The sequence below is a fragment of the Dicentrarchus labrax genome, unplaced genomic scaffold (genome assembly GCF_905237075.1).
Source record: "Dicentrarchus labrax unplaced genomic scaffold, dlabrax2021, whole genome shotgun sequence".
In the NCBI taxonomy this organism is placed as follows: domain Eukaryota; kingdom Metazoa; phylum Chordata; class Actinopteri; family Moronidae; genus Dicentrarchus; species Dicentrarchus labrax.
The window spans coordinates 17825789-17851569 of NW_026136715.1; the positions used below are offsets into that span (position 1 = coordinate 17825789).

Sequence of the window (25781 nt, forward strand, 5' to 3'; positions counted from 1 at the left end):
TTTAATTGTATTTGAACTTATGGAAAAATCTCACAGCCATGGAAAGTTCTCTGTAAGGAAAATCTTAGAAGGCATATAAAACACAGCCTAAGTCAGTCTTGATAGCTGTGCTTTTATAGATTGAAAGTCAGATTAAAGGGCATGAGTGTCCAGTTTCCACACCCAGGCTATGTTGCATGGAAAATGTGTTTTGATACTGATACCACTATGACACACACTACAGGCAAGAAAAGACAAAATGACACCTGTATATTTTATAAACACATTTTGGTGCCGTGCCTTCATAGTGAGTGACATGCATGCCAGCCTCTTACAGTAACAGTAATCATTAAAATGATATTCATATATAATCACATTGCAGACCTTGTATGCAACTTTGCAAAAACAAGTTATAAAGTTGCTGTAAATCTGCAATCATGGTTTTTATGCATTTATGATTTATTCCATATCACAGAATGTATTTGTGTTGAACGTTAGCCGTAAGATAAGGTCTACTTGCACGGCTGGAACACACAGGGATTCGTCAGCTGTCCCGTCTCACCACTCGCGTGCTGTAGTCGGCCACCCATGACCTTGTGAAATGAACAAAGGAGTAAGAGTGAGAGAGAAAGTGAGTGAGTGTGAGGAGTCAGTGAAGGAGTGGTGGCAAAGTGTGGAGGTGCATGGAGGTGGGGGTTGCTGCTAAAGGCCTCAACTCAGCCAACGTGGCCTGATGTGACAGGATTAGCTAAGCCCCGGTGAGCATGGCTGGTACTGTGAGCTTGTGTGTGTTAGTGTGTGTGTTAGTGTGTGTGCGTGTGTGTGCGGCAGGCAGGCAGTGTGCACAGCAGACTGGGAACCCAGAACTGCTGCTCGCCACCAGCCGAGCCAAGACAAGACATGGGAGATCAACAGTGTGTCGGCCCATCGCTGCCATCAAGCCTTAGCCCTCATCACCCTCCCTTTCCACCAATGGGAGAGAGCCAGACCATAGAAGATACAGCCAAGGGAGTCAAGATACAGTGGGGGGAGACACAGCGGGGGACAAGTGGGCGGGCAGCTGGGGCTAAAGTGAACGCGAGTTGGAAAATGATCCTATTAAATTGAATTAAAGAGGCAGTCTTCATTTACCCCAAGAATGATGGATTTGGATAATTAACAGTGTTAATGGGGACTGGTTAAAGAGGGCAAGGGAAACCGGTGATTGCAGACATAGAGTAAAGGGGCCAGGTCAGACCTGCATTGTATTCAGACATGCTGCCCATAAGGGATTTTTTTTTGCCTTGCACCAATCCAAGGTTGGGGATTATTTTATAGGCATTTCCAGACTGTGGCACAATGCTCGGAAATGCTAAAATCCCCCATACCCCTTTCCTTTTAAAGGTCTTCCCCCCCCCACAGCTCCACCTTTTTAAAAGCGCAGTGGCTGTAAGATGATCTAAACACAGAAGATCAAAGGCTGTTGTGTTGTGTGGTTTTGCGCTGGGCCTGTTGAGTAGCATACATGTGAATAAGGAAATAAAAGCAATATGAGGGTGTCACTGATGAGCATGTAGGTTTAATGTTGCTATATTTTGTGGTAGTGTACTGCAGCAGTGAGTGCATTATACCAGTTTAATGCCCTCATCTCGGGACCTAATTATGGCACTAGTAGAGTGTGTGAAGTGTACGTGTGTGTGCACGCACATGCAATGGTGTTCGTGTGTGCCTGGGTTTTCACTTTGGTCAGTGCACAAACCCTATCTGCATGTCCTTAATTCTTGATGATGTGTAGGCCTTAGGCAGTGTGTGTGATGGAGAGGATGTCTGTGTGCCAAGTTGAAGTGATCAGGCGGCAGGGCATGGGCCCTCACCCCTCTGAAAAATCCCGTTGCTTTGCTCACAGCAGCCGACCGGCGGTAGTGCGCCGCTAGTTTCCACAGCCTAGTCAGGACTAGTGACACCCTGCCACAAAGGAGCCAGATTTATGGGACACTATGTGTCACCGGGTAATCTGTAGCTATTCTATTGCTTTGGAAATAATGGCCAATCCTGAAGAATAACTAGTTAGCTTAATTTACATGATCTTGGCCACTGCCATACTAACTCTGTTTATCCTTTATATGCAGCGCATATTATGTGCTGTATTGTTTAAGGTTGAGCAGTTTTCCTTTGACTCTGAGTTGTGGATGTAATCAATTTCGACAGTTGTAGACGCGCACACAACTCTCCATTACCTTGGATGATGTGCACCACAGCTTACCTGAACCCTGATTAGGGAGAGAATGTCTTAAGTAAAGGGGATCAAATAATTTTATGCTACTTTTCTCCTTTCAAAAAAATTAACACCACAGTTGCACGCATGTGGGTAAGCGAGAGAGTGATAGAGTGTGTGAAAAAAAACAATCTCATCAAGCAGGAGGCCGTTTGCTTAGCAAGAGCTGACAGTCTTTGTGTATGTAAATGAAGAATTTAGACTAATGGAGTTGAACCATTTCTAATTTTGTGATGGCAAGAGGATTTTGATTGAAAGTAATTAAGCAAGCTAGCTGTAAAATTAATTAAAGCAAAAGGAGGGGGGGACTTTTATTGGATTGGATAGCGATATAGCTGCTGTCAGGCAGGGGGACAAATGGGGGTGACCTGGATTCTCTGCCCTCCCTCCTCCCACTCGGGACTTTTATGTCACTTTAATCTCCTTAGAGCGGCTGGTGTGCATTTGTTCGAAATAATCAAGGAAATATGGTCAGAAATTGTCAGCTTTCAGATCTAATTTACCTGACAGCCTCGCAAGTGTGTGTGCACGCGCGAGCATGCATGTGACAGTGGCAGGTCCTTTTTTCCCTTGCCCTCTCCTCAGCTTTGTGGAAAATGCTTTTGACAGTCTTGAAGCATCTTGGTTGTCGGAGGGCGGGGGAGATGAGGAACTTGGGTGGCTTTAAGATGGACATTTCAATGAGGCGTATTTGGCCCGGCTTAACACCTCTGACACTGTTATGTGCGTGCACACACACACCAACATGTTTAATTGCCTCTGTAACATATTCAGACTCAGTTTGGCCACTGTAGCAGCACTTCTCAGCCTCTGTTGTCTGCAGGTAGCCTAAACGAGCAGAAGCAGATTACAGCCATGACAAAGCCTGTTACAGCTACTTAACCACTGACAAATACGATTGGCCAATCCTGCACAAATAGAAATGGAACTTATTGTTCTTTTAGTTTAGAAAAATAATAATAATAAATAAATAATCTAAATTATATTTAATTTTAAGGCTGATTTTAGAATATTTTTCCTTTGGTGTTTCAAACTTTCATCTTAAGGTTGTAATTGAATGACTGTGAAGTTGTTAAAAATATCAACCACCTGTGCAATTTGTGCTAGGATAGACTAATAACCAGTCATAAAATAGCCTTGCTAATGTCCTGCGACATCTATATGGCTTTGAGCTGTATGGGGTCCATATTAAAGCTCCACAGGGTTTCCCACGATTCCACAGTGGGTGAGATGCCACTTCCTCTTAAAGCTTCTCATTGCTTGCTGGCGTTGGTGACATAGGGTCTCAGTGTGGCCCTCAGTACCCCCTGAAGAGACAGTTAATTAAGGCCTGGGCCCAGACAACGCTGCCGGGACTCTCACCCACCACACCATCGTCTGCCCCTGCCGCCACCACTCCCCTTCTCAACTCTGCAGCCGCCGGGGCCTCTGGGAAAGCAGAGCGCCAGTGCCGAGCCACCAGCGGGGGCCCCTAACGGGATTAGGAGTCCTCTGAAAATAGGACCTCAGCTCCGAAAGCCTCTCACACACCTTCATCTGCCCAAAGGATCCCCCTCAATTCACCCCCAGCCCCATCCCCTCCTTCTCCCCCCTATAAGACGGCTCCACCCGAGCTCCGTTTTATCAATTAATGTAATAAAAGGTGGAACAAAGAGCTTTCTTTCCCCCGCTCTGTAATTAGAGGGGGAGATCTCCTGAGGACTGGCATTCCATGCGCCCGAAAAACATGATTCTCACTCCCCCCTCTACTCTGCCGGCACCACTCAAGCGGAACATGGCTCCTCGATGTATAAGGGTGATAATGTAAATGTAGTGTAGTCTTCCAGGCAAACCCGGCACAACCTATTTTGCAGTAGCTTTATCTAAGTGTGAACAAATGAATGTAACATTTGGAAGAGTGATACATTATTAACTCTAATTGATTCCTTTATAACACTATACATTCACTGTCACCTTCGCTTTGGCTCGCACGAATACATGCGCTCTGAATCACTCCTGTCGCTGTCCCTATTCTAACACGTTACGTGTCACCACACACTGTTAACAAATGTGATAAAACCACCTGAATCGAGAATATCAGGTATGGCGTCTGCCTATGTGTGTTTTTGTCTGTTAAGGTGAGATACGGTAGACTTTACTGTGTGTCTGCATGTGTGTGTGTATTTTCTCTCTCTCTCTCTCTCTCTCTCTCTCTCTCTCGTGCTTAACTGTGTCTACACGGGTGTGAAAGTAAAAGAGAGAGACAGAGCACCCGCTTTCACAGCCACTGGAGCTTTCGATAGGAATTAGTTTTACAACATATGCAAATGTTCCCCCTTGAAAAAAAAGGGGGTCTTTAAGTGACAGGTTGATATGTGATTAAACGACAATTAGAGTGCTGAAAATAAGTGTCGGCAGTAGGTCAAGCACTGGGCGGCTCAGCTAAAAGGTAGCAGACTATCGAGGAGAAAACATTCCCAGGCGGAGGCCAGGAACAGGACCCAAAACAAATTAGAGAGGTGAAGGGGGAACAAGGTTGGCTCTGTGTTCCAATAAACCCACAACAAAAAGAAGTTCTGTGTTTTGCCTGGATGACAAAAGACTATTTGTGATTGGAGTTGGATCCTGTTTTTAGTAAACCAGTGCTAAACAAAAATACAATCACAGAATCTTAACACTGGTACTGATTGTATGGACTGGTCAAGTGTTAAAGCTTCGTACTTGACTGCCATACCTAACCTTTAAGGGACTCAATGTGATGATGATGCCCTTCCCCCTTATTTTAACCTTTAGTGCCCCTAGCTCAGATTAAAACCAGTTGTCCACCCTAGTGTAGGCTGCACCCCTCTCCTCTGCTGCCCTTTAAGTTAAAAGTACAGAGACATGAAGGATTCTGTGTCTTTCTCTCTCGCTGTCTTTCTCTAACAAACACATACACACTGAAAAACACACACACATATATCACACACACACACACACACACACACACACACACACACACACACACACACACACACACACACACACAACCATACAGGCAGAGACATAAAAGGGCTCACGCTTATTCTGGCAACAGATGGCCCTGTCCCTATAATCCCCTTTGATGCTGCGGTGGGCAGTGGCTCCTGAACATCTCTGAAGCCAAAGCCCCAACAAAACTTGAGCTACTTTTCCTTTAACTGACCCCAATTGCCAAGGAGCTGTCAGCTGTCAGACCTGGTTAAGAGCGTCTTTACTAGGGGAGACTGAAGGGCACAGGTTTCTCTCTCGTTCTTTTTCTCTCTCTTGTTCTCTCTCTTTCTCTCTCTCTCTCTCTCTCTCTCCCTCCCTCTCTCCCTCGTCTTTTCAGCTTCCTGTTTGTTTTCTGTCACAGACAGTTCATTCCACCTCCACAGCACGGCTGTGAAGGCAGGTTGACCGTGGTACTCTGACTCGTAGTATAGACAGCACTTATTTCTTCCCAGTTCCTTCCAGAAGGCAAAAGAGTGAGCCTCCCCGAGCCCTCTAATATCGGAGCCACAGATGGCAGGAGGTGGGCTAAGAGGCTTAGACTTCATTGAAGAGCTCACCTTAATTATTGTCAGTTGTAAGAAAAGAGGGTATTTTCACTGCTTGTATAACCTGTATGCTACGTATAGATATAAAGTGAAATTAAAATCACAGCACATCATCAGTTATTTTGTAGAAACAACTTTTCTTTGACTGATTTAGATTTATTTTTCACTTATCGTTTTTTGGCTGTCTTCACAGGCATCAGTGTAAGTGGATGCTTCAGTTTAGAGAGCTGGCCAGTTGATGCTGATGAAATAAATCTCCTATCTCTAAAGAAAGTGGTTCAGTCTCTGATAAGATAAAATCCCCATGATAGTAATGAGCTCACTAATGGAGTTTTTAAAAGAATTTAACAAGTGCCCTTAACCCTTTTTCTCACAACATTAGTAAAAAGTGACTGTAGTTTAATTCTTAACATTGATAGTATAGCTGGCATTCTACAAATTTTTCAGAAGAATAGTCTTTTTTTAATGTTGTTTTAATACCCTTTTATAATCTCTGATTAAGGCACAGAGTTGTGTTAAACATCCCTGATTAAATTGAAGATCACTCACCCAAATGTTGGAGCAAACCAGCACTCCGAAGCACTTTGCTTTCTTATTAATTTTGCACTGTAAATAGAATCAAATGTGAACTCATGTCTCAACCTTTGTCTTAAATAATTTCCTTTTCCTAATGTAGGGAGCTCCGTTCTCGGGCCCGTAATTGGAGGACAGCAGTTAAATGTCTCCTCGGGTGCAGAGGCGACTGATTGCAGCAGTCTCTTCTGTTTCGTTTGGAAAGCACTAGATTCTAACACAAATGGGGAAACACGAATTAGTGCTCGCTAGCTATGTGATTTCAAAGAAATCTTCTGTACTGTTCGATTATGTATTATCATTTGAGAGCTTTGGGGGATAATCATCTCTGAGATTTGCTCACGTTTCCAGCAGGTCTGCTGAGATGCATGTACGTAGCTAATGGGATTGGGATTGGACTTTTTTTTCTATCCCTCTCCTGTGGCGTTATGGAGCTGGCAGCTGAACTTGAACGGATGCGCATGGTGCTGAGTCGTGCACAGGACTATTTCAAGACTGAAATGCGATTGTTTTAATACTTTAATCCACCTGTCCTTGGCATTCAGGATGTTGCAGAAGTCGCCTAATTATTTCAGTGCCCTCTATCCTTCCTGGTTGAAATACAGCAGAGACAGCAGCACCCTTCTGTTGATAAATAAGTCCATCCTAAAGGAATTTCCTCTTTGAATTGTTCTTAAAGGAAAAAATGGGTTTTATTTATCTCAAGAAAAAAACTAAATGTTGAGAAAGTACCAAAACATAAACTTCGGAATCTTACTTTAAAAACCTATAGCCTAATTGAAATTTTAAAAATGCATGTATGCAAAGAGGATTTGAAATACCCCAAATCACTTTAAAGAGCGAGCCATTAAACAACCGGAATTCTCGGAATTGTCCCAGGTTCCACCCGCGATAGTATGCAAACACAAATATTTTCTTTTAATTAAAAAGGCCTCATCTCGCTGTATCCTCCCCCAAGCCTGCTGCCAGCTCTCAACGACCCCCCAATGCACACACACGCACACACACACATACACTCTTGTAATGCTTTATTCAAATCCAGTCGCACACGCAGTCAAATACATACAGCCAAATTTGAGAAAAGTGATTATTTTAATTGTGTCCTGGGCCATGGATTCCTCTTGACTAGCTGCTAATCTGTCAGAGCCTGGTTGTCAATTGAGAACCAGGGACACCAGCAGTGACGGCTGCCCAGTTCACTGATAGCCCCCTGAGGGACAGTTAACCCTCAAACACCCCCACCTCCAAAAAAAACCCTCCCCACTTCCACCCTTCCCCCAGAACGGTCCATCCTACGAGAACCCATAGTGGCACTTAAATTTGTGTATGTGTACGGGTGTGTATGCTGGTTTGGGACAGTGGCAGCGGTGCTGTGTTTGTGTATATACGTGTGGTTTGGCGGGGGGTGGCAGCTTGATAGTAATGCATGTTGATGGTTTCAGAGATACTTCATTTCAGAAACAGGGGCCTCATTAACCGTAGTCTTCATCAGGCCAGCGAGCAGCGGGCACATTAGGGGTCCACAGGAAGTTAGAGTACAGCAGGAGAGTGCATTAGGGAGGCCTGGGGAGACACACTCCCTCAGTTCCACTTCCACCTCCAGCTCTTTTCTATATCTTAATGTACCTTTCAGAGGAATTCGGATAGAGGTCAATAATTATGCTCTTTAAATTATTCAGTCGAGGTCCTCTGTAATTGTGCTTTTTAGAGCTCGGACATTGACAGCATGGTTTACTGCACCACGTTTGGGGCACGGCCTGACCGGATGAATCAGTATAGAGTAAGAGAAAGAGTGTGTGAGTGTGTTTCACTGCTCTCATCTCAAACTTGTGACTGAATGATTTTCATTTCTGAAGGGTCAAAATGTTTTAACACCAAATGAACAAAATCCCTCATTTATTGAGCATATTTGTCAGCACATGAAGAGTGGATCTCTTTTTAAACAGGCGTCAGGACTGTTGTCTGTGCTGGGCATGTTGGTGTCAGAGACCTAACAGACTACTAGCCACTCTGTGGGAATGTTTAGTTTGGGACACAACCGTGTTATTTTTGTTACATCGAGGAGAGGAAAGCACAAACTGCAAGGGTAGCAGAAAAAAATCACCAAACTTTCTCTACAAAGCCGGCCCCTGCAACGTTTGACTGCACACGATAACATCGTCCGTTCACACAACAAGTCCTCTTTCAGCTACAGATTATTAACACATCGCTGAAAGCGGTAGAGAGCAATTCACTGTTGTCACAGGGTCTAATATTTATATTTATCTAGTTGGGAGAGGCATTGACAAACATGTCACACACCTGCAGTTTTGTAGTACGTGCTACTGCAGTTTGGTGTCAAAGAAAGAGCCTGTACAGTAGACTTTTGTCGGGGCGAGAGGAAGGCTGTAATTACTGTCTGACGATTCATCTAGTCACTGCATAAAATAGTGTTTATCCAGTCGCCCGTGTTTCTGTCGTGGCTGAGGGAGGGGAGGGTCATGTTTTGCACAACTGAGACAGCTAGGGCAATCAGGAGAAGAATCGTGACTCCAAAACATTCAGCCTTTCTTTCTTTTCTCTCTTCCTCTCTTTGTCTCTCTTTTTCTCCCTTTCTCTCTCTCTTTCGGGTTGAGAACGGGTGCCTTAGAAAATGAGATCTCCTGTTCTCCCCCCTCTGACACACCCACACACAAATAAACATAAAAAGCTAATTTGTTAGCGCCCTCATTTCAGAGGCCTGAGCAGGAGAATATTGTTGGGGGGAAAAGTAATGCTTTGTCAAATGTTGACATGTGTTGCAAACATGGGGCCTTCAGCAGCAGCAACAGCAGCAGCGTTTTGTAGAGCAGCTCAGGCACATTGTCGGCACATGAAGAGAGGATGCTTTGAAACAAGATTAGCCTCCAAATGGCCCTGCCTGCCCCCCCCAACCATACCCCTGTGCATAATGTGTGTGTGTTTGTCTGCACTAAGATGCTAAATGATCAGATCCACTGAAATATTTGTGGGCCTGTTTTCTCACAGAATGAGTCTGGGTGTCATGTGCTGTATATCACTGTACAGCTGAAGGTGTGTGTACACATTTGTCCTGCTGCAAGGCCCCATTGTCTGGGACATGGTTTGGCTTGGTTTTGTGGGCCAGAAAGCACACGTCCCTGTCACTGAGGCTACGTCCCCTTGGCTTTGGGTCAGGGTGACACTGGGCAGGGGGAGGAAAAAAAAAAAAATCTATCACCCCCGCACCCTGCCCCCACAAAAATGAATCAAAATTGGAAAACAACATGCAAGGTCCGCCTAATACAGGAACACTTGCAATATGCTGATGTTTTCTTTTGCACACTGTGTTTGCTAAATTGCCTTTGACTGCGTGCATCAGTAATGAAACTTTATGTCCTTGTGGAGAGGGCAGCAAGTCCGTTCCAGTTAGGACCGGGACGATCTCTCCTGTCTGGCTTTTGTAAGACTTTTTTTTTTTCTAATATGTCCTTATGAATAAATGAAGCCCATGAAGTCATTTTTTCCATATTTGTGTAAATTGCTTTAAAAGCATTTTATCATGTCATAAAAAAGCGCAATTGATCTGCTGGGCTTAGCCCATTGGACAGCTGTGTGTTTTGTTAATGGCCACTTTGCTCCAAGCAGCTTATTAAAAAATTTATATATAAATGCTAAAATTGCATAAATTATTTAGATACAGTAAGCATTTTTTTGTTTTGGTCAGGCAGGGAGGGGGCTGTTATCAGTATGGAAATTTACCATAGTATATTATCTGCTGAAATATAGTAATATATCTGCCCAGACACATATGTGTCCTCCTCACTGCACCCCCACACATGCAGAGGCGCAGGAAAAAAAGTATATATTTTTTGATGACTTCGTTTCAGCAACCACGGAATGTCACCCATATCCTGGTTGATTGTACTTTCGAGTTTTATGATGTTTTTCCATTGATTTGTTTCCCCGGCGCAGCTGCCGACCTCTATTGAGGGACGAACGTAATCAGCGCTGACGCAAATTAGATGGTTATTCGTTTCGAAAATTGACAGAAAAACAATAAAAAAGATGAAATGCTCCCAAATCAATAGATATAATGAAATTCAAATAATCCGAGAGATGAGGTCTCCATGGCAACTGATAATGTGGAAAAGAAAACAATTTAATAAAGGACAGACACGCTTTGAAAACAGATTGGGGAGGGGGGTGGCTGTAAAGCGGGGAGAGGAGAGGAAAGCAGAGCAGAGGAGAAAGGAGGTGGGGAGATGGAGGGATAGAGAAAGGGAGGGAGGGAGGGAGGGAGGGAGGTGGAGGGGTGTTTGTGGCTGTAGTGGTTGCTCTATAGCTTGTTTCCCCCGGCGTGTGAAGGATCTGTGTCTGTCCCAAGGACACCGGAATAATTAGAAAAGCTTTCAGGCCAGAAAGTGCAGATTCAGGTTTTAATACACAAAATTATTTCAGGGGCAGTGAATCGGAAAACCATTTGTTGGTGACCTTCCTGAGAGGCCTCCCCCTCCCCGGTACAGGGCAAGATGGAGGCTATGTGGCAGCACTGCCTGAGTTATGGCATATTTGTGTTTTTATAGAGGCAGGGGGAATGGAGTTGGGGAAGTTGGGAGGGGGGATGTGGGGGTAAATGTGTGTGTATGGTTGTGTCTCTGTGTGTGCGTGCGTGTGTGCGTGCATGACTTTGGGGGTGGGGTGGGGGGGGTTCATAGTGAGACCTTCATGTTGTGTGTGTGTGTGAGAGTGTGTGTGTGTGTGTCTTGGTCGGGCAGGAGTTTGGGCAGAGGGAGGGAGCGCAGAGACGAGAAGGGAGAGAGTGCAGCGAGAGAAAGGGGGAAGTTGCAGATCCGGCTGTATTTACAGATCAGTTGTCAAAAGGAACCATTTAAGGGGAATGCGCCCGTTCCTGCACTGTGACAGGCGAGGTGCCTGTTTAAAAAGCAAAAGACAACTATGAACCTGAGAGGGAGATAGTCAAACACAAGCTTTTTCAGTTGAAGACAGACAGAGCAGGGGGTGGCGAGGGAAGCGAGTGGGTGTTAAGTGACTTCATTTGTAGTCTATTTAAGGTATGTTTTACTTGTCCTTGTGCTGTTCCTCCAACATCTAATACAGGGGCTGCGTTCTAGTTAGCACAGCAAGGGAATAATGATTGAGTGCAACGTTCTTATTTCCTGTAAATACAAATGACTTTCCTTCATCTGCCTAAAAACCTATATTTGATTTCAGTCTTGCTGTCAAGGGAGATTTGCTACTGATGCAAACAGTGATAAGAGTCAAAACCAAAAGCACAGCTCTGTTGCCCTCATTAGCTTATCACGACTAAGTATGTACACTTTCTGGTGGCTTTATTCAACATCCGTGTCCTGCTCTTTTAACATCCTATTTTCTTTATTACTCTTTGTCAACGTTTTGAAGGCAGTCTGGTTGGGCGTTGTAGCCTCGTCTGTCAAGTAGTGACTGCAATTTTTGTGTCATTAGAAGGCTTTGCTTAACTCAAATAAAGGTGATCCACCCTCTGTTCAAATGATACCAGCAGCAGGTCCAGGATATCACGTCTTGAGTGTAGATACCCTTATCCTGTTCCAGACAGCAATAAATGGAAAAACAAGTCCTCACACAAAGCTTGGCCTGATAATTACTGTTCTGATATTTTAATAGCATTGGATCCTGATCAAGATCACTGCTTTCCTGCAATATAAACTGTCGTAAAAGGTTGGGCAATATTTGATAAAAATGTAGGATCAAGTTCCACATAGTGTTAATCTTAGTCCTTTCTCTTTCCTAGAATTAGTTAATATGCAATTACGGTGCACAAACGCTGAGTCCTCACACTTCTATCTTTTTTTAAACAATGGTTTTATTCCTACTTGATTTTTCAAAAGCTTTTTTACAACTTTAATTCAGTTGTTAACATGATGTTGCGCACAGAAGATAATTACAGGCTTATTGAGACACTGATAGTTAGATCTTCCTTTATTTCACTCAGGGGATTCTGCCCTTATTCAAAGGCAAGTAGAGAACTGACATTCTTCAGCAGGACAGCTAATACTCTCCAGTACTGATATTGCAATGTGAAAAGTGGCCCACAAGTAGGAGAGAAACTAGAAATTCCCCACTGTACACTAGCTAAGAGCCTTCAAATCTAACATGCCAGTGTCAATGAAAACTGTTTGTTTTTTTTAAATGAAAAAAACCAACCTCAAAACGGATAGAATAGAGACTTGAAATACGAGAGCCGATAGGCATCCGCTGTGTGTTTGTGTATGAATGTGTGTTGCATGCACACTGAAACACACACATAGGGCACAAAGCACATGTTATCACTGTCAACAGCAGCAGTAGCAAACAGCAGCAGTTGTTCTGTGTGTGTGTGTGTGTCTGTGTTGTGTATGAGTGAAAGTGTGTATACGGCCCACAATCTCTCTCTCTCTCTCTCTGGCTGCTGGCTCTGAGGGACCCACTGTAAGTCAATCTGTGTGTTCATGTACCCGCGTGTGTGTGTGTGTGTGTGTGTGTGTGTGTGTGTGTGTGTGTGTGTGTGTGTGTGTGTGTCTGTGTCTGTGTCTGTGTCTGTGTCTGTGTGTGTGTGTGTGTGTGTGTGAGTCACTACTGTACTACACTTCAGGGGCCAGGAGCCAGGACCGAGTCTAGCCGAACAGGGCTGATCGGGGCTGGAAAGGGCCGAGGGCCAGCTCCCTGTGCACACCACCCACTTCACACCTGTCTCTCTCTAACACACACTAACACACACAGCTCATACAGCCGTGCTGCTCGGCACAGGGCTCTCATTGTAGCAGTGACAGGAGGGCGCCCGTTAAGTGGCTCTCTCTTCCTGGGGCCTGTTTGTGTGTGTGTGTGTGTTTTGTTCCCCCATGTGGCTGTGGGGTGGAGAAGGGCGATGAAGGACCCCTACTGGTAAAGTGGGTAAACTCGCGCAGCCTCGACATCTGTGCTCAGAGAAGGAAAGGGGGGGGGTGGAGAAAGAAGGAGAGAGGGGGAGGGTAAGGAGGGAGGAGAGATAGACAGCGAGAGGAGAGGACAGAGTGGGAAAGAGGAAAGGAGTGAGAAGGAGAGGGAGGGAGAGAGAGACAGAGGGAGAGGGGGGAGAGAGAGAGAGCAGAGCCTTGGCAGAGAGCAGTTGAGGAGAAAATGCCTTGCTTTGTGGAGAGAATTCTTCCAGGGCAGGAGGGAGAGGTGAGACAGAGCGCAGAGGGCGGTCTGCTCCCAGGTAAGACACACACACACACACACACACACACACATACACACACACACACCTTTCCTCTCTCTCTCTCTCGCTCCCCCCCTCGCTCACGCTCAAGCACACACACACACACACACACACACACACACACACACACACACACACACACACACGCACGCAGGAGTTGAGTGCTACCTCGAGTTGAACGGGTCTGCTACTAGTTGCAGTTGGCATGAGTCAGGCACGCATGTGTAGTAATGTGGTGGGTGGTGTCAGAGTGTGTGTGTGTGTGTGAGAGAGAGAGAGTGAGGAAACAGAGCAGGTGTAATGTTTGCTTTCTGGAAAAAATTTGTAGTTTCTAATTACAGATGCATATTTGTACTTATAGTGCACTGGATGTCAGTGATGTGTTTAATTAGTTTTAATGGTGTGCTGCTTCCTCAAAAGTTCTGTTGTTGACTTTTTGTATAGTACTCCACAGTTCCACTCTTTATATTTTAGAGTTACATTTATGACATTTTGTGGTGAAAAGTAACTACATTTATATAAATACTGTACTGTACAATTTTCATGTACTTTTACTTTACATTTTATGCTGTACTTTTTCTCTTACTACATTTCAGGGAAATGTGTCAATGAGGGAAATATTGTATTTTTTACACTAACTAGTTACTTAAAAGATATTTTACAAATAAAACATATGATCATCTTATAAATTATGATCCATGGTTATAGATGAAACTACCCAACAGTATGTAAAGTAGTTTCAAGCGAGGTCCACCTCAACCAGTCACTAAGATACTACACTGAAATGTTGCTTGCATGTTAATCAGGAATAATATTCCAATAATATATACTGTATACATAATAATCTAAAACTCTGAAACAGGCCATTCATTATAATGAGTACTTTTACTTTTGATACTTTAACTGATAATACAATTTCTATTTTATTTTGAATGCAGAACTTTTACTTGTAATTTAGTTTTTTTTTAAATTGTGGTGTTGCTATATTATACTGTATCCAACCACTAATTATACATTACTTAACTTTATAGCAAATACGTTTTTATTTATTATGAAGCGATGTCAGGCTTTTAAAGTCATCAAAGGCTACACAAATACCCTTTATGGGACTTTACAGGAAAATAAAATATGATGTAAATGCACCATTCCGCAGGCTAAAAATAGAAATTATTAAAAAGCACCTAAAATCCCTCAGCTCTAATGTCAAGTGCAGATGTTTTCGGATGCGACATGAGGTAATTTGCGGTGTTGGTCGAGATTGATTTGGCTGTTTAGGTGCAGATGTTGTGATGGAGAGGTTTGTCATCGCAGGGATTTTCCACTCTGCTGATGTAAACAGTGTCTGTTGAACAAGGGCTAAAGAGTCCTTTTCTCCCTCGTGGAGACACGGTTCTGAGAGGAATAATCCTCCTCGTGTACAATTAGATTTTCTCCTTTTGGTTAAATAAATACTGTGTCTGTGAACATAAACACAGATTTACATGTGGCCCTGTGGATGTCTTGTCTCTCAAAAAGCCTACTGCTACAGCCTGGGCCTGATATTTCTTGTCGAGGCCCAAAGAAAAAAAGAAAAGAAAGAAAGACAGACGAGGCAGAAGTTGGCCAGCTCTAACTTCACGCTCGCTGTTTATTTGTTTTTATAACAAATGGAAACAGCTTCCCGAGTGAAAGGTGAAGTCAGAATTGAATTTGGCTTGCGTTACCGTGGCGATCTGGCAACCGCTCCCATGTCCCATAGGACTGCTCTGGTTGCTGTGTGCCGGGCGCGTGTGTTTGTTATTTAACTGGTGTGTGTCAGCGCTACTGCTCTACGTGCATATTGTGTGTGTGTGTGTGTGTGTGTGTGTTTGAGTAGTGGGTGGTGGTAGCAGCATTCACGAGAGAGACATTTTACTAAGCAGACATTTCCCCCTCTGTTTTCACTCTGACCTGGTAGGAGATTGATGACTGAATTGTGGAGTACATGTTAACAGTAACTGGTGATTTATGAAGATACTTAGGGTAAGTGAGGCCGCACAGGCTGGAGGGGAAGAAAAAGATATAGCCTTTTAAGTTAATGCAAAAATATAGCCTTTTTAAGTAATAATTGTTATTACCACTGCAGGGTTTGGAGAGAGGTTTGAGTTAGAGTTGGATGTGCACAAAGTGCAATGTGAAGCTTTTCCTTTTCTGTTGGCCATGTGCCCTCCTTTGTTTTCTGGCTTGTTTCTTTACTCCATGATTCAACATCAAAATTAAAGGAAATTTGTACATTTAGATAAATATATGGATAGACATATTTAGATTCATTTAGATAGGTAAATTCAAATATTTGAATTGAAAAAAATGACTTTCCTGGGTAAACCAAAGTGGAAAACTTCTCTTGGATGAACCCTTGCACTGCAACAAGTGCACTGTGTGTTTTGGCAGCCCTCCTTAGCCAAAGATCCCTCAGAAAAATCCGCATGCAATTTTAGAAGAATCAGATTCTTTCCCTTTCCTTGGCTCGTGAACTCCCTTGATATTATGCACATGGAGAATCCTTCTCTCTATTCAGATATGAGATTCAATCCACTTGGATGTGATCTATAGCATTTTTAAGGAATAAAGCAATTTTGGGGAATACGGAATAGTGCTTCCCCTGGAAGAGGGATGGCTTTCATTTTTTTTTTCAAGGCACCTCTTAGACTGAGTGAAATGTTTCCCCTGTTCGCTCAGGGACGACTTTATTTCTTACCAGGGATTTAACACTCACTCAGTCCCCTCATAAATACAGCGTCCCTCAGCCCTTCGCTAGCCATAACTCATGCACTAACTCTCTAGCTAACTAAACTCATATAGCAGAGCCAACACTTGTTTGTCTTTTACCTCAGCCTTTCTCTCCCACTCTTCTTCTCTGTCTCTTTTCCTCCTCTCAGCTGATTTATACATGACAGAATCTTCTCTGACTACTGTCTCACCAAACTCCTGCGCTGATCTCCTTGGCCCACTCGTGGAGTGGGTTTTAGAAGAAATGTGCATTTGAATATGAGCCAGCCTGATCTCCTTGAGGCTATTTAGAGTGAGCCTAATGCTCCAAGAATGAGCGAGAACAACACCGGAGAAAATGCGGACATCCCTCTCAGCATGTCACAACACAACTCAGGTCTCCAAAGAACGAAGCAAGTCTTTGATTTGCTGATGCAAATCTCTCTATAAGGCCACTGACATAAAATTCCTGCTTTCAAGGCACCTGTTGAAGCATTCAGCCTTCTTAGAAAAGTCTTTGTGTGTGATTTGTTTGTTGTCTTTTCTGCCTTTATGGCACCTACCTGTGGAATTTTTACTTTTTTGTGTGCCATTACAATAGTACAATAAATAGCAGACACACAGCAGCTGATAAACTTCCAAGCCATTTCACTTTGAGCAGATGAAAGTGCTCAGGTGGTATATTACAGTATGGTGGAAGCCTTTACTGATCTTGTGCCGATTGGCATTTTGGGAGGAGACAGTCTTTCTGGCGTGGTTCCCGTATTGGTTGTTAACAGCCTGCTGGTACCTTCTGTTCTCTCAACTCCTCAAGCATCTGAAGACCCTCTGAAGTCAAAATCGCCCATTTTGATGTCTCATGGCAGCACCCGGCGTTTTGTTGTATTTGCGTCTGAAAACACAGGCCCTGCTTGGAGGAATTACCCTCAGCACTTGGTTGGTGTCGGATGGGGGAGGAGGGTATCATTTCTCTTCTCTCCCCCCCCCCATCTCCCCACTCTCCTTGCTGTCCTTCCTTTCTTTTTGATCTCACCATCAAATCTTCCCCGCTTTTTATGAGTGACGTTTACCCGAGAGCGGCTTGGGAAATGGCTGGATGAAGAAGACGTTTGAGAAAATGCGCCTGAGCAAGCTATCACCTTTGATAAAGCCATAGTTCCAGTGGGAGAGGAAGAAGAAAGCCAGAGAGTAAGAGCATTGTTGGTAATGAAAAATGCCATGCCAGAGGGAGCATCTCTCTGATCCCAGCCTGTTAAACCAACAATGTATGGTACAACAGATACTGCAGTGGTACATCAAGCATTTCTCTGTTGTTGTACCACAATGAGTGTTTGACCCAGAGGACTGATCTGAATCTGGGGTACCACACTGTGCCTTTATTGCACATCAGCTGGGCACCAAATAATCTCATAATACAGCACTCACACATACACAGTGAGTCACACTGGTGCTGCCATCAACATTGGCATACCTTCAGCTGTGTCACCAGTTGGCTAAAGGCTGGCAAGGCACTTGAAAGCACTGCAGAAACAGAAAGAAATAATGGGGAAGTGGAGGGTAGTCGGAGGCACAGAGAGCAAGAAATGTTAGCTTTAGTAATTACTACCTCCATAGAGAAGCAGTGGAGAGGACAGTGAGGCAAGCAAGCGCACGAAGGAGGCCCCGTGTGCAGATAATGAAGGGGTATCATTGTAGCTCTGACAGCGTTAATCTTAGAGTGCTTCACAATGTGTGTGTGTTTCTATCTGGTTGTGTGTATGCTCTGTGCAGCATATGTATATACTGCTGGGGTGTATGGAGGTCGTGGTACAGTAGACCAGTAGACCCTCCAGCCCACCTGACAGCGCAGTTTATCCAACCATGTTGACAGTTGCCGCCTCTCGCAGCTTCTTGAAGACAATTCTGAAACTCTGCAGCCTCCCGCTTATCCTCACAAAAGCACTGGGATCACCTATCAGCACCCGAACTTGTCTTCTTTCTTTAGAAGAGGGAGGAAGAAAAGAGAAAAGCGGAAAAAAGGGGAAGAGCAGTCCAACTTTCTTTGTGCCCGGCTTTTTCTTTTCTTTTCTCCTCTTCCCATTTGAAGTTGTGAGACACTCATTTAAGCCTCATTGCACACCAACGCTCAACACACGAGAAAGTGTTATGAATATGTATCAACACAGCATATGGCAGCAGTAGCGCTGGGACTAGGTGTGTCCAGAAGGGTAGAGTGCTGCCGATGCATTATTCTCCATTCAAATTACTACAGTAAGAATGCAGCGGGGAGCTGAGAGGTGTTCACCACCTCTTTAGACGGGGCAGGAGAAGAACTTGGATCATGCGAAACAGCAGGAACGGAAGAGCTGTGATGAGCACGGTAGTAGGCCAGCTGAGTTTCCTTGATTTGGTAGATTTTTTCGGCAGGTTCAAACCCAGCACTCGCTGACACAAGCGTGATTAAAAGTGATATTTCTGACACATTAGGATGCGCACGGGAAGTAACCTCCTCTAAAGCGTTCATTATTAGATGCATGACAGACCTGAATATTTATAAAATAGGTTTTAATAATTAATAGCAGCAATCTGCTCCCGTAATTCATCAGATTTGCACTTCAACAGAGTATCCGTTTTCACTTTAAAATAATAATAAGAGGAATATTAATGTTGGAGAAATGTAAAACGGGCAGCTGGATACAGCGCAAATAGGCAAGCACTCCATGTTCACTTCTGAGGCTTTGCTTTAACCTGTCACTTTTCAAATAAAATTACATTTTAAGCCGTCAATGCTGCACCGTTTGAAAACCTTCAGTTGTTTATGCTTGACAATTTAGTGAGTGGCTTCTCACAAATGTGGCAAGTCATGAAGATAAAGATGCAGGAAACAAAGTGGGTTTGGTATAGAATGCAAAAGTAGTTGCTGTGGTTTTATCAAAAGCAAATTTATTTGTTTGAGTCAACTTAGCAGCACTTCCTTTTGTATACTGAGACCCAAAATAGACAGCATTCTTTTTTCCTGTAAAGCAGCTTTGCTTGTTTCATCGTTTCACAGTCATTTTTCTTTTTCCTTTTTTTTCTCCCTTATTGTGAGTGTTGTTTTATCACACCTTCAAATTCAGTCACGGCACATTCCTCCCTCTACTGAACTCCCAGAAACAAGAATGTTCCTGTTTTAGGTGAAAACTGCCACGTTTAGTTCCGCCTCCACTTCACATTGAACTTTTTGGTAAAGCACACTGTTTTAGTGCTGTCACTGATGCAGTGGTGTGTTTATCCTCACTGTGGATCACTTTTTCCTGAGTGTGTAGAAATGTCAGTGTACGTATTTGAGTGTGTGTGTGTGTGTGTGTGTCAGAGCAAATGACGTGACCTGCAGCCACTAGACGGAGAGGAGCAGAAGGAGAGCATAGAGCACAATACCCTGCTGTCTACAACCCTGCAAGCAGGCGCTCAACAAACAAACACACACTTAATATTGGCTACAGCCACTTAACACGGTTAAGTTTACAATGTATTGTGCACATATCCACAATTTCTCAGCCACACACGGACACACATACACTTTAAATTGTCATATATCATTTCAGACCTATTGTCACTTTCATCCTGCTTATCAGAAAAGTAAAACTAAAGTTCTGGTAGCAGAGTCACAGCCACAGGGTCTAAAAAATGCAAATATCTGGAGCAGGAAGAGACATTCTCATCACTTCCTCTGCTAGCCCTACAAAGAATGTGTTTTGATCAAAATTTAATTGTACTTCATAAGAAGAAAACATTGAACATTGAAAGTGTAGAATGTGAAAAAAAACCTGAATGTGTTTGAAAAAGTGATTTTTAGCAGCTATGGGTCATTTTTGGAGAAAGAACCTGCCCAGGATGACATTTTAACGGGCACCTGTGATTCATTCTACCGCATATAAAGTCTAAAAGAGGAAAAGTCTGTCAGGCAGAGCAAATTTTTTAATGGTAGCCAGGGATCGATGTTGTCAGCGCAGGCATCCTGTCTGGAAATACATGCTTTTTTGGGTAAATGTCACCTCCTTCTTTCTTTTCATGGAGAGATAGGGTGGAGGAAAAGAGCAAAGGGTGGCAAAGGAGGAGGTGGGAGGAAGGGGTAAGAGGTCAATGAGATCTGAGGCAAACATTCCAAACCAGGCTGAATTTAGGGAAATTGCTTGAAAAACATTGACTCGCACTCTCATTCACAAGGCCCCCATATCTGAAAAACAAATTTGAAACGTAACCTTGGAAATCAATTAAGAAGTCCCCGGGAGCTTGAGAAAAAAGAAGGGAAAGGTCCACCCTTCTTTTTCCTTTTCCCCCTCCCTACATGTCTTTTCCTCTCCTCCACTTAACAGGGACTTGGATCTGCCCATCAGAACACTGCGTTGTGTGAGGAGGCTTTGTCAGCGGGGGCTTTATTTAATTTTTTTTAACGGCAGAGTGCCTTATATGCTGTCAAAATGTCTTAAGAGTCTTATTAAAGAAATGCCACAGCTCATTTCCTTGTAATGCAATTCATATGCTGGTGAAAGGGGGCATGTCTAAAGATCTAAACAGCTTTGCTTTTTAGGCTTCACATTAGGGGTTATCTGTGAGGGCTTGTCATTGATTGACATTATCTGGCCTGACAGGGCCTCATATCAAGGTTAACCTCATGGACAAAAGTGCCACCCGCATGGACACACAAACACACTCTCTCTCCCACACTCGTAGTCAAATAAGGCACGCTCTCTTCAACTTCCTGTTGAGAGGGGTGCCACAAATGTGTGGCAGCTTCGTCTGTGTGTGTAAGCCAGGTGGAGATTTCCAGACTTAATTGATAACTAATGGAGCGGCGTGTGCTGAGTTTACCCTGGAGGATTGACACTGTGTGTGTTTGCGTGTGTGTGTGTGTGTGTGTGTGTGTGTGTGTGTGTGTGTGTGTGTGTGCGTGTCCTGTGGAGAGAAAGAGGGGGTAGGTGATGGTAAGAGGATGGGGATGACTTACTCAGCAGTGTAGCTCCAGATTCTGGTGAATTAAATATGGCCCCAAAGATAATGACATGGAGTGACACACACCAGTCCAGCGGCTCCTGACCTCTTTGGCCGTTCACCTTGCTATAGCAGAAAGTGTGTAACTAACACTCGTATGACCACAACACACACACACACTCACACACATCTCCCCTTCTCCCTCCCAACAAGCCACAAAGGCGAAGAGAGATCCCCGTGACCAAAATACAACTGAAGCAGTTAATCTGTACAGATATTAGCTCAAGGGCCCTTGAGAGGTGCACCGCTGAGCCCCTTCTCCACTGTACTACCCACACTGCCTTGCTGCCGCACCAAGCGCAGCAACCATGAGGGAGGGACACAGGGTCGTCTGCTCATTTACCATGGTGGTTGGCTTATCAAATTGCACTCCCGGTGTCTTGAAACTGAACATGGGAGCTCAGCTTCAAAACAAAGCTGCAGGAATAAATTTCCCTTGTTTGAGTCTGAAGAAGCATGGGACTGTGTGCAATTGTGTATTTTTTTTTTAAAGGAAAGTCTTTGCCTTCCGCAACACAAACACTTGCACATAAATTAAGTCGTCATCTGGCGCCAGCTGTGAGTCCAGATTTGATGTACAATTTTAACAAGTTAGCCGTGTGTCCCATGAATTACCCTAAGCAGCAAACTCAATAAAAGTTGGCTGTTTTGGTACGTAGCTGTCAGAATGGTTCTTGTCACTCATGTCAGATTGTTTTTTTTTCTCCCTTAGACCATTTTAGGCTGCTTGTCCTCTGTTCTGGAAAACACCATAATTACCCTGTTTGTGATGAAGCCGGAGGGCGTATTTGTCCTTAGATTTCAACTTTCCTGCCTGATTGCCCCCAAGTTCAACGTCTTTCCTCTTCCGTCTGCACTTGAAATATACATTGTTTTCTTCAGCCATTGTCCTGTGCAGTCAGTGTGTGTGTTACTGGGGCCGCTTGTGTCTGCCTTTGTCCTGCAGCGTCTTCTTTGTGTTCTGTAGCGGTGTGACGGGAGCGTGGCACTTGGCTGAGGGCTTGTGTTTGATAACAGCCCGTGGACTGAGCTGAAGTGTAATAGTCCAAGCGGGTCCTTCAAGGTCGGCACCCCCAGAAAGACAGCACACAATGTGCAAGGTCACATTCTAGACTAAAAGCAATAAGTGCTTTATTGATAGAAAAAAAAACAACAAGCAGGCAGATGTGCAACCAACTGATTAATAATAAAATACATTTGTGAGAGAGAGAGAGAGGGACAGGGGAGAGGGTAGGGGGCAGGGAAGAGAAGACAGCTACCTCCTGACTGTATGTCTGTGTGTGTGCGTGTCTAATGTATGTGTGTGATTGCATGCATGCATGTACAGTATGTTTCGCAGCACAACATTGATCCTGTAGTGGAACCTAAAAAAATCTATTAGAAATCCAGTGGTTAAAAAAAGAACAAAATGTGACAGATTGGTGCTGGTGGCTGGTTTCCCAGGCGCACAGTCTCTCTCTGTTCATGCCTGAATCATTTCCTATCATTACTGCAGTTTGTGTGATGTGTAAAGTACAGTGTGAAACTACTGTTTAAAAGAAGATCACAAACAACTCACTTCTCCTGTTTTGACAGTAATCTACATATCATATATATCTCATCAGTGTCATGTTTTATGACAGAGACAACAGTCAGTGTAGGTTCCTTTTTTCCATTCAGCCACTTTATGAACAATGTGCCTTTTGTACTGCGCCTACTGTGCTATTATCTTTTTATGAAAATAAGCAGAAGGTATTGGACTGTCGTCATCTTTTATGTGCCTTTATCATTCTTTCTCTCGTGCTTTCTCTATCTCTTGTTCTCTCTCTTCCCTAACCTGGCAAACCTGCCAAGTGAGTAGAGCTCCAAAGTGGATCAGTTAGTGGCAGATTTAGATTTGAGGTGGGGAAAACTAAGTCCCAGTCGCAGCCAAACCTGTTTCTTTAGAAAGACTCTAAGGGACCAGAGGGCTGGGAGATTTCCATATGCTCTGCCACCCTCTTCCCCTCCGTGATCACCTACAGTGAGTCTCCCCCCACCCTTTTTGCTCCTTGGTAGTGTATACCCACCTTTACAGCCTGCTTTCTAAATCCCTTCTCTACATAAACTTCTCCTCAGATGTACCCACCCCTAAACCCCCATCTATCAACTAGTTGGCAGTGGCATTGTTTTTAATCATCAGAACCTCAAAATTATTATTATCGCTTCTGATGCGGCAATTAAAACTTCAGGTCAGAGGCACAACGAGCGGTGATCAGCAGCCGAGCTGAGAAGTTTTAATTAGACGATCAGAACCATTAATGCACAAAAAAAAGGTGTGCGCTGGGAAATTAACGGGAACGTCTTAATCAGGGTTAGCGACTCCGAAGAGGAGTCAAGTGAACAGAGAGCAAAAAACAAATCATTTCCGCACCACTGGGACAAAACTCAATTAAATATGCATGCGGAAAAATGGAAATTTCTCAGCATCGACTGCACCGACTGTTGGAAAACTGTGGCAAAATCTCACGGCGGGGTCGCCGACCTGCTTATTGTTATTCTTGTGTAATAAAAATGAGAGAGGGGCCAGATGCTGGGGTCTGGGTGTCGTGCCGTAGTTGTCCATCAGTGGCTTTCCGCTTGACTTCCTTGCGGCTGCCGCATCCTCTCTACCATGCAGGGGGAGAGAGAGAGAGAGAAGAGGAAAACATTCTCTTCCTGCAAGCCGTAAATTTACAAAAATAAAAACATGGTAATTTTGAAGTGTGTCTGTGTATGTTTGCCTGTGTGGCTCAGTGATTTCACTGAAACACACATGCACTCACAAACTCTCTCACACATACATCTCCCTTGAGAGCCAGAGACACAAAAGGTTCACTGAGCTACACACACGGAGCTGCAGCCTTGTCGATTAATCTGCCAAAGGTTCATAAAGTTATAACAGGGCTTTTTTAAAGAGCTACAGCAACTCTTGGTTGCATATTGTAAAATAATTCTGAGCTAAACAGACATCTCCCAGACCCTGTTTGTATTAATTAACTCCTGATATTGCAGGGGGTTTGTCCCAGTGTCAGTCATGTTGGAACTCAGCAGGAATCTACAACAAGCCCTGTACCTGTGTTTGATTAGGTGAAGACATAAGCTTCAGTTTAAACAGGTAATATCTACCTCTCTTATATACAGACCCTCCTGTGTGCTCGTTCCATACAAACTGCAGGGAGTCAGTGTGTTTATGATGCAGCACTGCACTTTGAATGAGCAATAAAGTCAAGTTATTCAATTTTCTATATGTTGTATATGTGGCTTTACATCTTCCATAAGATGATTACAGGAGCGTTTTGGACATAAGATGCCTCATCTTGTATGTCAGAAGGAGGTAAAGCCGTGACCCTGCCAGTCACAACCACTGTAAACTCCCACATCCTTTACCCGTAGCTGCCTTGATTACAGTCTGTGCACGTTCACACAAATAATGCACTTCCAACAGCGTTATTAGGATTTGAAACACCACTTGATTGGGCATGATATCATTCTGGCACACAAACAGAGACTCTGCATCAAAAACCAACAAGACCTGTGGGGCTTAGAGCTGTGGAAGAGTACGTTTGTCAGTGCGGAGGGCTAGATTTGAACACAAGCTGTGTCATCCAGCGCTGAGAAGAAACAGGACCCGAAAGAACTTTGATGCACTTATTTTTGACTGAAGATGAAAAAGAACCTGACCTCTTCCAAATGTATTCAAAATAGTTTCTTGACTTTTTCCTCAGGTTTTGGCCTTATACAGACAGTACATGGCGCTCCTTTGTGGCCCTGCACTGTTTCCAGTAAAAATAGTGTCACAGTTAACATAAGCAGTTGGAAAAATTAGTTTCAGCTGTTGTGTTCAAATTCAAACCTGTCTATTTTTTCCAACTCCCAGTGCTTGCTGAGGTGTCTCCTCCTTGACAATTAGCACACCAGGCTAAAACAGACTGTAAATAATGTCCAATGCATGTGACAGTGTTGTTTTTCTTTCTGATATTCATTAATAAGGCAGAATGCTTACTGGACTCTCGGGGAGGTGGGGGAGTTGGTCCCAGAGGGAAAAGTTGTTCTTTCATGTAGGTCCCCACTGATTTTATCTCATTGTACGCTATCATGCACACAAACGACTTGAGGTAAACAGCTTAGTGTTACCATAGCGATCCCTATTGTAAGCAATGGCAAAAAGCTGCTGTGGACAGAAACCCTCAGCATAAATAATAGTTTAGACAGCTTCCATAAACCATCGAACCATAGCATGTTCCTCCTCAAGGGGAAGCTCACAATATTAAATTTGTTTTAAAGCACGCCTTCCTTTAAAAAGAAAACACTGAATATGTGCTTAAGATGTCTGATAATATAGTTAGAAGCCTACTTAGATACTCAGCCAGTAGCACTTGGTCATCTACTCACGCTCCTTATTGTTAACAGAAAATCATACATAAATACTCACTAATGGAAAGAAACAACTGTGTAGGGGTCATTTCCTACAAGGAGCTTGAGA

The 25781-nt window shown here is 43.8% G+C and overlaps 1 protein-coding gene across 5 annotated transcripts in view; it reads left to right on the top strand.

The window, feature by feature from the left end:
• casz1 (castor zinc finger 1) overlaps positions 1 to 25781 on the top strand; it is a 78612-nt gene that overhangs the window by 15318 nt on the left and 37513 nt on the right. For 2 of the 5 annotated variants that reach the window (XM_051425360.1, XM_051425362.1), the window contains exon 1: positions 13421 to 13555. The exons of 1 other annotated variant lie outside the window; for it this stretch is intronic. In XM_051425360.1, coding sequence (XP_051281320.1) covers positions 13477 to 13555 — 79 coding nt within the window. In that variant the 5' untranslated portion in view covers positions 13421 to 13476. Of the gene's footprint in view, positions 1 to 13420; positions 13556 to 25781 lie in introns of those variants that run through there. 2 more of the 5 variants (XM_051425364.1, XM_051425365.1) reach the window with 1 other exon arrangement.